The 16,553-nt window shown below is 40.0% G+C and overlaps 1 protein-coding gene across 2 annotated transcripts in view; it reads left to right on the top strand.

Annotated features, from left to right (window-relative positions):
• NLGN4X (neuroligin 4 X-linked) overlaps positions 1-13,373 on the top strand; it is a 162,777-nt gene extending 149,404 nt beyond the window's left edge. For both annotated transcript variants that reach the window (XM_056861734.1, XM_056861733.1), the window contains 3 exons: positions 991-1,176; positions 2,805-3,594; positions 11,597-13,373. In XM_056861734.1, the coding sequence (XP_056717712.1) occupies positions 991-1,176; positions 2,805-3,594; positions 11,597-12,440 (1,820 nt within the window). In that variant the 3' untranslated portion in view covers positions 12,441-13,373. The remainder of the gene's footprint in view (positions 1-990; positions 1,177-2,804; positions 3,595-11,596) is intronic.
• Positions 13,374-16,553: the final 3,180 nt, after the last annotated feature.

The following is a 16,553-nucleotide window of genomic DNA, read 5'->3' as shown; positions in this document are numbered from 1 at the left end:
ATTTTGTCCTCACACTGATGAGGGAGGGTGTGCAGCTCCCCATCCCATCATGGCTTGTGGGGTGTGAGTAGGGTTGCCAGGTCCCCCCTCTCCTCCGGTAGGAGCTGTATGGGAGGGTTGAGTGATAAAGTGGCCCATTGCGATGTGCTGCTTCTGGTGTAAACCAGAAGTAAAGTAATCGTGTTGGCACATGATCCCTGCTCCTGAGACACCCGATGGATTGGCGGGCAATTGCTTGCTAATCCCAGTGGCCTGGCAACCCTAGGTGTGAGGCTATGTAGGGATGCCTAATTCCACACTCAACAAAACCCCAGGGGCGGTGTGATACGAAACCCCCTTCCATGTAACTATGGAGACCACGGGAAGTTGGGGAGGACAGCCTATGAGTTGGAGGAGGGTGGGGCATGCAATCCTCCCTCCTACAAAGGTATGATGCCTATTTATGAACATGTGTTTGACTGTTTTACACATTACTTCTTATGGCTATACTTACTCATATGTGTGCCTAAAATGTCATGTATTTACTGCTGGTAAGAAATGTTTGGAAAAGCAATTGGGATGTCTGTGAAAATGGCAATTCTCTCTTCTCTGTAAAATTGGTGTCTTAATTTTCCTTTTGTGCAGTGAGTGGACAGTACAAAAATTCCATATGAGGAATTTATAAATAATCTGTTGATATCCAGTAAGCATTAACACATTTTCCAAAACAAAAAAACAAACAAACCCAGAAATGAAAGAAAAAAACACGAATCTGTTTTGTTTTATAAGTGTAGAATTATCTGGAAAAGATTACGCAGCCTTCTGCTTATTTGGGGGAAATGACTCTGTTTTTAAAGATTGCTTTGAACACATTTAACTCGGACCATGACCTTTCAAAACTGGAAGGAGGAAAGAAGGATATATGTGTTGTGTGTGCATGCCCTATAGCTAATTCTGTGACTGTTGAGCTAAAATTATCCTCTCTTTCCCCCCCTGTTTTTTGCCTCGTAGGTTTTCTAAGCACTGGAGACCAAGCTGCAAAAGGCAATTATGGATTGCTTGACCAAATCCAAGCTTTACGATGGATTGAAGAAAATATTGGCTCTTTTGGAGGAGACCCAAAAAGAGTTACTATTTTTGGATCAGGGGCAGGTGCATCATGTGTTAGTCTGCTGACACTGTCTCACTACTCAGAAGGTATCCATCTTCCTACCTATGCATAAGTGATTTGGAAAAAAAAAAGTGTTTCAAAGTAAATTGCAACCTACAGGACCAATGAGGACAGACATCCTTTAGAAAATATGACTTTTTTCTTCCACAGTGTCTCTGTCCATTCTCTGTCTAACTTAAATCAGTTATTCTTAAAATACAATTGATTTTTTTTATACAATTAAAACATTTTTATACTTTGTATCAAGATTTGATATCACACAAACCCTCTAGCTAAGCAAGATCTGCACATCCATTCAAAGCATTCTAAACTCGGTACTTTTTAATGGAATCTATTTTTCGCACCTGAAAAGTAAGTCCATCTGGGATAGATTCAAAAACATTTTCCAGCTGCTCTGCTATGCTCTAGTGATGCAGAGCAGCTCTAAAACAGCTTCTGGTTGCTGTGCATCACTGGAGCATGGCAAAGAAAATTGCACTGTGCCACTGAATCCGTGACCCCATATTCCTAGCTTCTTTAGAAGAATGCAGATATGTTCTAATTGCTCCAACCCCTCAATGATAAGGTGAAGACACACCTCTGTAAGGAATGGGAAATAGTGTTGCAGAATAAAAGACGAGCCTATTAAATTGATTTTAGTCTAGCACACTTTTCTAAATTACATGATGCATGGCTTCTGTGAGACAGGAGAAAATGTATAATTTTCCTGTGACCTTTTTGCTGGCAAGGAGCTTATTTGTGCAAGTCATTCCCATCAAGAGAAGATGATTGCATGTGGCTGACATTCCTATAAAGTCCTAGGTCACAATTCAATTGAACAGAGACACTTACACATGTGAAAGAGATGCCTTATGACAACTTTTGTTCCATTTTATCACAGTTTTTAGACCATCCCATATTACCTTTTCAAAACATCTTTATATAACATGTTTGTGGAGTTTTAAGGTTTTTTAGAAGTATATGCAAATTGCAGATCTTATGCATCTACACAGGGATTTTGTGCAGGAATTTGGTTGTGACTTTAATCTATATGAAAATCTGGAAATGATTGTGAAACAATTTGGCCTTTTGACATCCATACAATGGCCTTAATACTTTGTATGTATAACCAGTTCAAATCAGAAAGAATTCAAGTAGATAAGAAGAAGAAGAGTTGGGTTTTTTTATGCCGACTTTCTCTACCACTTAAAGGGAGACTCAAACCGGTTTACAACCACCTTCCCTTCCCCTCCCCACAACAGACACCCTGTGAGGTAGGTTGGGCTGAGAGAGCTCTAACAGATCTGTAACTTGCCCAAGGTTACCGAGCTGCCTTTGTGTGTAGGAGTGAGGAAACAAATCCAGTTTACCAGATTAGCCTCCCCCGCTCATGTGGAGGAGTGGGGAATCAAACCCAGTTCTCCAGATGAAAGTCCACCGCTCCAAGCTACTGCTCTTAACCACTACACCACGCTTGCATTAAGCTTTAAAAAAAAGGGAGGAGGGAAGCCAACTAAATTTACAGTTGCCAACTAAATCTAAGAACAACACAATCTAGAATTCAATTTGCTTTTTGCTGCAGTAGGCTTCTTCTGGGTAATGGACAATGAATAATTTTGCTTGATAAATACTGCTGATTTTAATGCATGTGTCTTTTCAAAATTTGCACCTACAGGTTTGTTTCAAAAGGCAATCATACAGAGTGGAACTGCCCTGTCCAGCTGGGCGGTGAACTACCAACCTGCCAAATATACTGCCATTTTGGCAGAAAAAGTGGGCTGCAACATGTTGGATACTACAGACTTGGTGGAATGCTTTCGGAACAAGAACTACAAAGAACTCATTCAACAGACTATCACTCCAGCAACGTACCACATTGCCTTTGGGCCTGTGATTGATGGGGATGTAATTCCAGATGACCCTCAGATTCTTATGGAGCAGGGAGAATTTCTCAACTATGACATAATGCTAGGTGTAAACCAAGGGGAAGGCTTAAAATTTGTGGATGGCATTGTGGATAATGATGATGGTGTCTCTCCGAATGATTTTGATTTTTCCGTCTCCAATTTTGTGGACAATCTGTACGGTTATCCAGAAGGCAAAGATACACTACGAGAGACCATTAAGTTTATGTACACAGACTGGGCAGATAAGGAGAATCCGGAAACACGCAGAAAGACTCTGGTAGCATTGTTTACTGACCATCAATGGGTTGCACCAGCCGTTGCCACAGCTGACCTGCATGCACAATATGGCTCCCCCACATATTTCTATGCGTTCTATCACCATTGCCAGAGTGAAATGAAGCCCAACTGGGCTGATTCAGCACATGGGGATGAAGTACCGTATGTGTTTGGCATCCCTATGATTGGTCCCACTGAATTGTTTAACTGCAACTTCTCAAAGAATGATGTCATGCTCAGTGCGGTTGTTATGACATATTGGACAAACTTCGCCAAAACGGGGTAGGTTTTGCCAAATAACTGCTTCTTGTATGTACAATTATTCTATGGTATAAGGTTGAGAATTTGGGACAAAAGGGAAATGCCAGTTTGGGGCTATAGTTGCTTCACTGAAAGGTTTGCACAATGTTTGCAGAGTACGGTTATACAAAACCAGATTAAAGGCTTTTAGAAATGTCACCTGCATACAGGGGTGGACCTATATTTTTGGACCCTGAAGCTTGAACTGTTATGCCCCCGCCTTTGCAACCTGCAACCATAGGGCGACATCCAACAAGGTCCAAAGGGCCTTGCTGCCCTTGCAAGAACCTTGAGGCCCAAATGGTGGAAAACGGGGTGATGGGGTGGAGTCCTTGAAAATGGGCCATACAGTGAGCCCCTTCCCACCAGCAACGAGGTCTGGGTAAGCACTGTTATCTTTTTCAGTTGAGATGTTCTATGGCAGATGTATTGGTTCATCTAATAGAGAGGCAGAAGGTCATCAGAGGGGCTTGTTAGGATAAAGAGATAAAAATCTGATGTTCGGTGTTAAAATGCACAAGTGAGATGAGTGCAGCCTGAATTGAGAATTCATATGTCTTTTTATGGTTCTGATTGGCTCTAGCCTAAGGGCTGAGTTATAGAACTATTAAGCCATTCACCAACGAAGGATTCAAGGATCCAGTTGCCAAAATGATGTCTATGAACAGATTCTGGCAAGCTCAGCGAGCCCATACAGCTGGGGATTCAGGCGCTGCAAGCCTCTGAGAAAATTTTGAAATTTGACCAATTACATTTTGTAATTTTGAGGCCATATGAAATAGGTATTATTAATCACTTCAACCTATTGGTTTATTTTAATAGCAAACACTTTTTAAAAAAACTCCATCGATTTTGTTGAAAAATTCACCATTAAAAAAAAAGGTTGTTTCAGGGCCCCTCTGGGATTCGGGGCCCTGAAGCTTAAGCTTCATTAGTTTCATAGTAGATCCACCACTGCCTGCATACTGGTACAACCACAGAGATGCCATGATGCAGAGTCCTCTTCTGCTGTCTTGCAAAATCCTCCCAGTCTGGCCATTCTGTTCCTTGTGCTGTACCATCTTGGTTTTCAGTAACTACAAATAGGAAAATGGCTTTTGGCTTCCTGCTTTCTGTGAGGGGGAAAAACACACACAGTGGCTTCTTGCATTGTACTGAAGTGTTCATAAACCTAATGCAGAAAGAAAAATGGCCACTTGCCCCACAGAGGCACTTGATGATTATTGGCACATATTTACATAGCAAAGTGCTTTGATACTTATTCTTCCCATGAAATTCTGGGAATTATATTTATGGGGGTGGGCTAGTGAGCTTTAACAGAGAATTTTCAGTACCATCACAAAAGTACAATTACCAAGAATCCAATATAACCAGTACAAGTTGTAGAGTAGAGTCAACCTGCCCTGCTGCGTCTTTTCCAGTATGGTTAAATTGTATGCAGAGACCAACGGCTAAAATTTCTTTGTTAGCGTAAATAGCCATTATTTTGTTACCTAGAAACCATTTTTCCTATTCTGTAGAGCTTCCCCCCCAATGCTTTTTTTCAATAGCCAATGTGAAGAATGATACTATAAAACGGTGCATACATAAAAACAGTGCCGTTATTTAGGCATGAATGTTCTTGGAAGCAATTGGTCTCAGGCTAAGCCTGTAAAACATGCTGCGTATAGTTACTGTAAATGGAATGTATCTATGGTTCCTCTTGCATAAAACTGTCCAGTTCAAGACAAAGTGGAAGAAAGGATAACAGAAGAGCCCTTCCTCAACCAAGGCTGGTGACTGAAATAAAAATGATTAAGCTGATTTACAAAATTAAGAAGAAAATATAATGTGTGTGTATGTATGCAAACAGAAGTAAGAAAAAAGTACAATGAGAGTGCTACCCCAGACAGAGTTACACCTTCTAAACCCATTAACTTCAATTGACTTGGGTGTGACTTTCTTTAGGATGGCAGTGTTAGAAACAAAGATCAGATGCTTATTAACAAGCTGAGAAAAGCTATTCTGTAATATTTTCTTAAGGAACACTGCAGTACTTTCCCCTCTAAATAGCACCTGGTGTTTGTTACTGTTCGGGTTTTGTTTTTGCAATTTGATTTTTTCCCCACATCTTGGTATTGAATTAAAATAAATGTTCTCATGGCACACTAAGGGCCCATAAATCTTTCCAATGAACATTTAATGGCAGAACTGTGCTTTCAGAGCTGCAGTTCTACTGCAGTGCAGAGAACAGTATACAGCAATACTGGGGGATTTGGATATCTGTAGTGCCCTGACCAGTTCAGGGTTATAGTCAGTTCTCAGAAAGCTGAGAGAGCAATCCTAAGCAGGCCTGAGGCCTCCTCAGAATCCTCCTCAAGTCTACTCAATGGGTCTTACTTAGGGTTGCCAACTGACAGGTAGTAGCATTTTTTCTCCAGCCGATAGAGATCAGATCACCTGGAGAAAAAATGGCCGCTTTGGCAGTTGAACTCTATGGCATTGAAGCCCCTCCCCTCTCAAACCCCGCCCTCTTCAGGCTCCACCCCCAAAATCTCCCGCCGGTTGAGAAGAGGGACCTGGCAACCCTAGTCTTACTCCTGGGAAAGTATCCTTTGGATTGTACTGTAAGAGGCTTACTGAAATTATATCCTGTATTCACTTAGACAAGACAATTGTTTAAAGCAAAGAAGATATCGCAGAGAGGGATATAACAAAAGGTAGGATAAACTGGGGAGCAGAGCATCCCTCCAAAAAGAAACATAACACTCACTTGTGCACTTAATCCTATTCCTATTTCCATCTGTTTAAAAAACAAACTCCTTTTCTATACCTGGATGGAATGGAATTATTTGGCCTAGAAGAGGGTTTCTCAAATTACATTTTCAAATAGAACATTAACGAAGCCTGGCAAAATTCCTGAGCCTGAGAAAAGAGAAGTGGAAAGGGGGAAAGGAAAGCTGACTAGGGTTTTCCAATCACTTGCAGGTATTTTTTTAAATAGTTTTTGTGATTGACACTTAGGGTTTATTTCCACAAGATGGAGTACACAGGGTAGGGTTCATATGTTGCTTTCCTGTTGTTCCACTGGGGATTGAGACCATAGTGCCTGTGCAGAAGGAGCTTCGCCCTTCTGTCACCCCAACAAAAATGGTCTGGAGGGAGCTACATGGTGCCACTTTGTCTTCCATAATGGGCCAAACAGCTTAGTTCAAGAGTAGCAGCATGTGAGGGAAGGCCCACGCTCCTTCTGCTCATGCAGTGTTCTGTTCACTGGCTTGGTCTCTGGTCTCCAACCCATGACCTCTGTATCGCAATAGTGAAACTAGAGTATAATTAACCAATAATCTTGGATTTTTGGATTTAAAGCTTGGCTGAACAAGTACACTGTTGTGCGCCCTCTGTGTATGACACCAACTAAGCAGTGTTATTTAATAATTATTTGATAATGGCAACGTTTTAGTACTGGAATGGTCAAATGATTGTACCTGCTTACATCTTCATGTTCACTGAATGTCTGGAGGAGAGACCATGATTATACATGCTGACTCACCCTGATGCTCTACACGTTAAACAGAAGGTGTGGGCAAAGGTCCATGTGCATATTACATGTGGATCTGGCCTTTTGCAACTTTCCCAACCATGCAGAAGCCTTCGTGCACAGAACTGTATGCATGTGGTCTCCATTCACACCTTCCATTGAACTGTCAGCAACCAAGGTAGAGTCAATGGATGCAATCCTGCTCCCTCCTCCACCAGCTCAGTGAATGTGATTTGAAAATGAGAAATAGTCCTAGAGTGGGTGGTCTGCATTGCATGGACTTTTAACTGGGCTATGAAACAGGGATTTTTACATCATAATGAAAGTGTTTATCAAAGTTAATAATTAGGGCTTGAAAATGAAATATGTAGGTGTTTCAAATATGAGGAAAACCATTCTCGGGATGTCAAGTTCTCTATCTGCTTATTGTTTATATTACAATGCTACTACTACTACTACTACTGCCGCCACCACCACCACCACCACCATTATCATTGCTGGAGAGCATTAAATTAGACTTCAGCATTTATCTAAGGATTATAAAAGTTCCCTCACAAAGCCATCTGTCAGTATTACTCATAATTTCAAGCAGCTTTCACAGACTGCCTGCTCAAGAGCTAATTTCAGCAGGGTATACATAAAATTGTAGTCTCCTGGGTCTGGATTTACACCATATATCCTATAGACAGCACAAATATTTAGGAAAGGTCATTAATCATTTTACTATGCACCCAACTGATAATATGATTACTAAGTAGAAATGAGACCAACTATAAAAAAAATTTCCCATTTGGATTTCCTCTGATTTGACAAGAAACAGTAAGAAATACAACCCAGTAACCTTGAAATTCCACCGGTTCTGTAGGGATGGGGAAAACAAATTAGAGTCTCTTAACCATAGTATTTTTATTTGTTGTTCAGGGATACTGGCAAACAGCTCTACGTGTAATTGTCAGGTGGAAAAACATAAATCTTCAGATTATCTTTTAGTATTCCGAGAAGAAATTTATCTGCATCACTATGATCCCAATCCTTTGATCCCAGTCTGCTTTCTTCTGGAATAGGGAGCTTTCTTCCAGTAGAACTCATCTCTCCCACCCAATGGAAGACCCAACCATTAGCAGATAGACCCATATATTAGCAGAATCTGAACATGATCCAACCCACTGCTCCAATACAGTCCCGCCCCACTTGCAACAAATGGATGATATAGAACAGCTCTTTAGAAGACTACAGTTTAAGCCTTTTGGGCATAATATAATCTGTCAGGTTATTCACTTTCTGTATCTTACTCTTGTGCGCTCTTATTCCTACTTTGGCTGTGCATAGCCTGGGTGTCACAGATATGGGGAAAGATATAGAGTGCCTTGCTTCAAATCCTCGGGTGTTTTTCTTGTCCACAATATTCAGCCTTCCTCCTCCTGCTTCAAATTACTGTTTAACAGTTCACTTCTGACCCGATGTAATGAATTAGGGTTCAGTCATATGAGGGAGACACCACAGTTAAAGTAAATGTAATAGTGAGGATTGCCAAATTCCTGGTAGGTGATCTCCTGGAATAAGAAGTGATTCCCAGAGTATAGAGAACAGTTCCCCTAGAAGAAATGGCTGGTCTGGACAGTGGACTCGATGGCATTATACCCCACTGAGCTCCATCCCCTCTCCAAGTCCACCCTCCTCAAGCTCTACCCCCAAATCTCCAGGAATTTATTTATTAATATTTATTTACATTATTTATAGTCCGCCTTTCTCAATTGGCCTCAAGGCGGATTACACAGAATGAGTCAATACAATTGATAGTGGGGACACTGAGTAAACAATGCAATGGGATTAAGATTGTAGAACCAACCAGAAGTCTAAAAACAACACTGAAGCAAAGTGTAAGCATTGACATGACGCAAGAAATGATGCAAATGTCCATAGAAGGATCCTAGTTTCAGCAAGCTAAGCACAATAGTATAGACCACAGTCCCTAATAATCTCCTAACCTAGAGTTGGAAGCCCGAGTAATAGTTTACCCTTTACACATGGACACTTCTGAATGTCTGTTACAGTGAAGCTTGCTGTACAATTACTGCTCAATTAGTGCATCATTTGGAAGGGCCGCATGGCACAGGCCACCTGCTGTTCACAAGCCACACAGGATATCATGGGCCTAATGCCAGAACTAGATTTTTGAGGCAAGGTCAATATTGCAAAATCACCAGGTGTCACAAGATATAGCAAAAGGGACCACACTTTTATTGCAATTTATATGGCATCCCAGAACTGAAGCTAAACTATAAGGTGTGGGAAAAAAATCATAAATAGTCCTAAACATCCCATTACTGGTTCTCCATTTCCCCTTCCTTTTCATTTTTCCTCTCCTCTTTAATGTCCTCAAAATAAACCTTGTTTGTTAATGCATTTATTTGAATTTATTCATTTACATCTTGCTTTACTTCCCAGTGGGGACTCAGTGGCTTAGAAAATAATTCTCCCCTCCTCCTTTTTCTCACAACAATGCTGTGAGGTAGGTTAGGCTGAGAGAATGCGACTGGCCCAAGGTCACCCACTAAGTTTCTATGGTAGAAGTGGGGATTCAAACTCAGTTCTCCCAAGATCCTAGCATGACACTAGCTACTACACCATGCCCGCCTCTTTATGATAAACAGCATCATATAGATGCTGTGTCCAATCTTTTGGCTTCCCTGGGCCACATTGGAAAAAGAAGAATTGTCTTGGGCCACACATAAAATACACTAACACTAACAATAGTTGATTCATAATGTTTTAAGTAAGTTTACGATCTTGTGTTGGGCCGCATTCATAGCGGTCCTAGGCCTCATGCAGCCCAGGGGCCACAGTTTGGACAAGCCTGATATAGAGCATCTGCTTGGCATGCAGGAAGTCCCACATACAATCCCCAGCATCTCCAGTTAAAGGGACTAGGCAGGTAGTTGATGTGAAAGACTGAGGCCCTGGAGAGCCGCTGCCGGTCTGAGTAGGCAATACTGACTTTGATGGACCAAGGGTCTGATTCAGTATAAGGCAGCTTCATGTGTTCCTGTGTCCATGGAAGATGCCACATCAACTATGCAGTGTAATACTGCCTTTTTTGGCTGTCATTGGCTGGAAACTTTGAGTGGATTTATACAAACAGGCTAGGAAAACTACAACAACAACAAAAGGTTACTACAATGATACACCCAGTTGTTATTCTCCCAGAGTTGCCTGTTTTCCCACATTATGTAGAAAAAGGAGACACCAAAAAGGATAACCCAGTGACATGATAAAACTCTTTAGCACAGTTCTCTCCCCAAGTGTTTTTCTCTCTGTAGCCACCAGCCTCTGCGTTTATCCACCTCTTACTGTAGCAAAGACAATGTTATTTCCCCTGCATCTCAAGAACATACAAATTCCCAAAATAAATAAACAAATGCCATTCCTTGTTTCTAAAACAGCTTTATAATGTGACATACTTTGCAAGTAAAAATCATAAGCATGGGTATATGTTGAATTCCTTTAAAATGCCAAATATCATGCTTTTAAAATATATACTACTTGTTAAGGCCAAAGTACAAAAAATTAATATTGGATCAAATTATTTCTTATACTCATGCACAAAATTTGTATAAAGTCGTTTAAAAAAATGATATGAGCTTATATCCTCTTTGCACTGGGGTACTCAGAGATTTTAATATTGTGCTGAATAGCAGGAGATTTCACTTATTTTTTTAACTGAGAGTCAAATTCTGTCAAGCAAATAGAAGGATATTATTAAGGTTAAATAATCATTTTACCTCTAGTAATAAGTAGCAGTCTCTCTGAACAATGATGGAACCTCGGGAGCATTTAATTGTACTTATGGATACTTTGAAAATTGTTATGCTGGTTTAGACAATTCTTGGAACTGAGCAAAAAAGGCATACCGGAGCTCCAGTTTCTAAAAGAAATAAACTTAACATGTATGGGAATAAAAATTAGAAAGCTCTATGTAATTTAGTGTAATGTATTCTGCACTTTGGCAAAATAATATTCAAAAGGCACTAATCCATCAAAGGGAACCCGATGAAAAACTCGTAGCGGAAGCCAGAATGCTGAGCACAGTTCCTGCAGTGTAACAAATATATTCACAGACATGTTTGTCATTCTTTAAGGAAAAATATGTAGCTGTTCTTGGAGCATACAGAAAGACTCAGTATTCCATTTGTATTGCCCCCTGTTCCCCACCTAATATCATATGAGGGTTTGGCTGAAGCGCCTGTTCAGAGCACACAAAGTAATCGTATGTCACCCTGATGGATTTGTAATGATGGATTTGTAAGTGGACGCAGGTTTATTAGACAAATATTAGAACCTGTGTTAAGTTTATAAACCTGTTTATTCAACAAATATTAGAACCTGTGTTAAGTCTGAGCAACAGCTAATTCTCGTGCAAGTTTTTACATGCTTATAATATTTGTATTGTTTGTATACTTTTAGGGATCCAAACCAGCCAGTTCCCCAGGATACAAAGTTTATCCATACGAAACCCAATCGTTTTGAAGAAGTGGCCTGGTCAAAGTATAATCCAAAAGACCAGCTTTATTTACACATTGGCTTGAAACCCAGGGTCCGGGATCATTATCGAGCAACAAAAGTTGCTTTTTGGCTAGAACTTGTACCACATTTGCACAATCTGAATGAAATATTTCAGTACGTCTCCACCACAACGAAGGTGCCACCTCCAGATATGACATCATTTCCATATGTCACCAGGCGGTCTCCTGGCAAGTTTGCCACAAAGCGTCCGTTAATGACTCCAAGCAACAATCCAAAACATTCAAAGGATACACAGAAAACGTCCTCGGAGGATACAAGTGTCCTGATAGAAAACAAGCGAGATTATTCTACGGAGCTGAGCGTCACAATTGCAGTCGGGGCATCCTTGCTGTTCCTCAATATTTTGGCATTTGCAGCATTGTATTACAAGAAAGACAAGCGGCGCCATGAGACGCACAGGCGTCCTAGTCCTCAACGGAACACAACCAATGATATCGCCCATATACAAAATGAAGAGATTATGTCACTGCAGATGAAACAACTGGAGCATGACCATGAGTGTGAGTCTCTACAGGCACATGACACCCTGAGACTCACCTGCCCGCCTGATTACACCCTCACTCTTAGAAGATCACCAGATGACATTCCACTCATGACACCCAACACCATAACCATGATTCCAAATACATTAACAGGAATGCAGCCTTTGCATACTTTCAACACTTTCAGTGGAGGACAAAATAGTACTAATTTGCCCCACGGACATTCCACCACTAGGGTATAGCTCTGTCATTTGCCCCACCCCAAACCACCTGGAAGATTAAAAAATAAGAAAAAGGAAAAAATATAAAAAATCATATTCTTCATCACACAACTTGTCAAAAAGGAAAAAAAAGGTGAAAGAGAAAGGCAGACATAATTTTCTTACTGATCCTTTCCATAGGAATTCTGATATTATAAAAGATCAGCTTCAAACCCTGTGAAATGTGAAATATGTACATTGCTATTAGGATACTGCTTTAATATCTCAACCACTTCGATTGAAAGTTAAGAGTTGAGGCCTGAAGAAAGTCACTTAGGAAGGATATGTATTGAGTGTAACGAACAGAAGCAGACACTTCTGGAACACAGAGCCAGTGACTGTACAGTTTTTTAATAAATAAAATTTTAAAAATAAATGTTCTATATGTGCCATACCATGAATGGCCCTTGTTATACAAAAAAAGACACCACCATGGGCTTTTACCCATTATACGAAGCTGTAATCCAGAATGGGGGAAATCAGATTTTATTATTAAACAAAATAGGACTGACTATGCAGTAAATAGGTATAGTTCTGAGCAAAGAGATGACTTGCCAAGCCTGAACTATATTTAAGAAACTTTGTAAAAAAAAAATGTACATAGCTGTGAGTTTAAAAAAAAGAAGCTTTTATCGATGTTTTCAGTTTGAGAAGAGCTTTTAGAAAGATCGTGCTTTCAGTTGTGATCTATGTGTATAAACATTAATCATACCACCTCTGTTCCCTCCCAGACCAAACGGAGGACTTTCTTCTTAATTACTAGTGGTAAACAAAGACATGAGGCTTTTTCTTAATGTTTCATTTTGACGAGGACATGGTGTCATACAGAGATTACCGATGACCGTATGGCCTGACAGATTTTCTTTTACAGGTTACACAGGTGCATGTTGAGGCATTCATTGATAGGAAACCGTTGGGTTTGTTTTCTAAAGAAATATCCCCCCCCCCCGTTCTTTCTTATTTTTGTGTTAGCTTTCACGATATTGCAACACAGAGACATATTGGAAGAATTACACAAAACTTGGTAAATTGAGCAAAGAGGCCAGTTTTGTAGTTCTTGGTATCTGAGTATGTCAAAAACGTGTCGCTTCCCAATTGAAAGCCTGCCGTTTTTGGTTAGGCTTTTTTTTCTGAGGGGGGAAAAAAGTTCATTCGTCCTTCACTAGCTGCTGTAGAAGAAGAAATTGAGTTAAGAAAGCAATTGCTTAGCTATGTTGCAAAGGGAAAACATGGAAGCTGGATAATGGGCAGCAAGAGTCCTTGTTTGGTTTTGATTAATAAAGTAGATGGGAAAATCTGGATGAATCAATCTCTTTAAAACTTCTGACCTTGCAGTAGATTTTAAGGAAATACACTATTTTTGCTGGTTAACCTTGTTGCATCACAGAAAAGGATGGATGCTGTGGAAAGCTAGAAAGAAATCATATCGACCATACTGTAGGTGAGTTGCCTTGGAAAAGTTGGATCAGTTTACTGTTCTATGATAATAAAGTTTTAATATTCTTCATTCCACTCTCTTTAACAGGTGAGTTTAGTTTTTAAAAAATGCAGCTTCCCAGCAAGATATCTGGCACTTCTGTGCAAAGTTTTTTTAAAAAAATCTTCTGTAGGGAAGCTTGAATCAAGTTATGAATAATTGAGGAATGGTTTATACTTTGTCTTTAGAAACTAAGTTAAAGATGGTAACCAAAGATACTTGACCAGAGTTGCTCTGCACACAATCATCTCTTCCCCAACCCGTATACTGGATTTTCATTTCCTTTAACTCTAAATGGTACTGCACTGCTGTATTATCATTCCCAGGTATTCATCTCTGACACAAGATGCCTTCTGCCTTTATCATAGATAGTGTATGACTTTCTGACTTGACATCTCACGGGCTGTGCATTGTGCACATTTCCATGCTGTTTCTGCCAGAAAAAGCAGATCCTGGGAATAGCAACCAAGAAGGCTGGTGACAGTAAAAAATTCACCCAATAATACATGGAAAAGGATCATTTTTCCTTATCTTTACTGTAATGTTAATTAAAGCCAAATCTGTTTCATGCCGTCATCACAACCAGTATATTGCCTCCACTAAGACCCAGCAGTTCTGTCATGACATGGGGATTAAAGAGAGAGAAAGAGAGAGAGAAAGGATGGCATCTTAATCAGTTGGGTATGTTTGTTATGTGAACTAAGGTATTTGTTTAGTACTTCCAGTTGTCTTCTGCTAGCAATATGTACAGTACTGTGTCAGGCTTGTGACATTTGGGTAAAGCCGTTTCTGTAAGTGAATGATTTTAGCTTTTAAAAACAATGACAATGACGTCAATTTAATAATTTAATACATCTGGACAGATGTATGATTTATAAACGGAAATTTTTAGGCTCTTCATAGGATTCTATAATAACAACAAAATATACTTAAACAAAAAGAAAAAAAAACTTTCCCAGGCTTTTCTTCTTGACCTTAAGAGGCACGCAGGGTTTATTTTCTTTTGTTTCTGCATTTTGTTTTCTTTTTTTGGTTTTGCCTTAACTAAGGATAGAAGATATATATGGCTGGACACATATGTATAAACTTTTCAGCAGCATTTTTAATAATAAAATATCACAGTATTTTCTAATGCTTTGTGCAAATAATTATGTGTTTATCTTCTTTTGTAAAAGCAGAAAAAAACCACTTTGAAGATCTGAAATCTGCATTAAACGATCAAGTCCTTATAAATACTTGTCAAATACTGAAAAGGGTTAAATTGGTAATTTGATTTTGGGTGAATATTGTTGTGAGTGGCCTATGAATCTATTGGTATGCTAATGGAATGTTGGCACTTAAAACTACTGAACGGCAAGTAACATTTTTATTCCTTATGTACTCTATTGCTCTTTCTAAGCTATGGTTTCATACAATTTTGTGAAAATGAAAATGTAAATTAAATACTTGAAATCAAACATGTCCCCACCAAATTAAGCTTTAAGATGAAATCAATAGTCATCTCTGTATTTTACTAGTTTCCAGAACCATTGAGATCTGTACTAGATTAGCAGAAATGCTACAGTAGATTCCAATGCTAATAAGGGTCTTGTCTCCCCTTGTTTCTCACACTAGCCCAGGGGTTCCCAATGTGGTGCCTGCTAACACCATCAAGCATTTTTAGAAAATGGCTAGGGCAAGGTGTGGCTTTTGCTCAGCAGGGCTTCTGATTTGCCACTGAAAATCTAATTGGCTGTGAAGATTAAAATAACAGTTTCAGCAGCAGCTGCCACCACAGTGTTTGTTTCATTCTCTCACCCCTTTCCCAGTGTGTTTTTAATTACCCCTCTTCTGCCCTGCACTTGGGCTTTCTCTGTTGGTTTGGCTTTCCTTTCTACAGCAGCCGTTTTATGGTTGCACCCACCACCCTGTGTCAGAATTCCAAAGGTACTCACAGGTTCAAAAAGGTTGGGGACCCCTGTATTAGTAAGTGTGGCGTGCTGCAAACAAAGGATAGGGTTGCCAGCTCTGGGTTGGGAAATTCCTGGAGATTTGAGGGTGGAACCTGGGTAGGGTTGCCAGGTCCCTCTTCTCAACCGGCGGGAGATTTTGGGGGTGGGACCTGAAGAGGGCAGTGTTTGGGGAGGGGAGGGACTTCAATGCCATAGAGTTCAATTGCCAAAGCGGCCATTTTTCTCCAAGTGATCTGATCTCTATTGGCTGGAGATCAGTTGTATTAGCAGGAGATCTCCTGCTACTACCTGGCAGTTGGCAACTCTACAATGAGCAGATGTCCTCAACTGGTTTGATTAATCCAATCAGAGCATTGTTCCTTCCAAGCCTGTGTTATGCAGCTTGTGCCTTCAATGATGTATATTTCTTTGTGAGATTGATTCAGGCTAATGCCTTGATGCCCAAAATCAGGGCCAACGTCCCAATAGACAAGATTCCGGCTATATCTTGTTTCGTAGGCTTCCTAAGAATATTAATTTCATTTCTCTAAAATAGGCACAATGTATATTGTAATAACACACATGTAACATTAATTGTTGTAATTCATACCAATGCCATAGTATTGTAAACTCACCTGGCCGTATCTTGCAGCTCCTGGAATGTGACTCTTAGTCCATTGATTTGCT

The sequence above is a fragment of the Euleptes europaea genome, chromosome 16, assembly GCF_029931775.1.
Source record: "Euleptes europaea isolate rEulEur1 chromosome 16, rEulEur1.hap1, whole genome shotgun sequence".
NCBI lineage: Eukaryota > Metazoa > Chordata > Lepidosauria > Squamata > Sphaerodactylidae > Euleptes > Euleptes europaea.
This window is presented reverse-complemented; position numbering and strand designations above follow the sequence as displayed.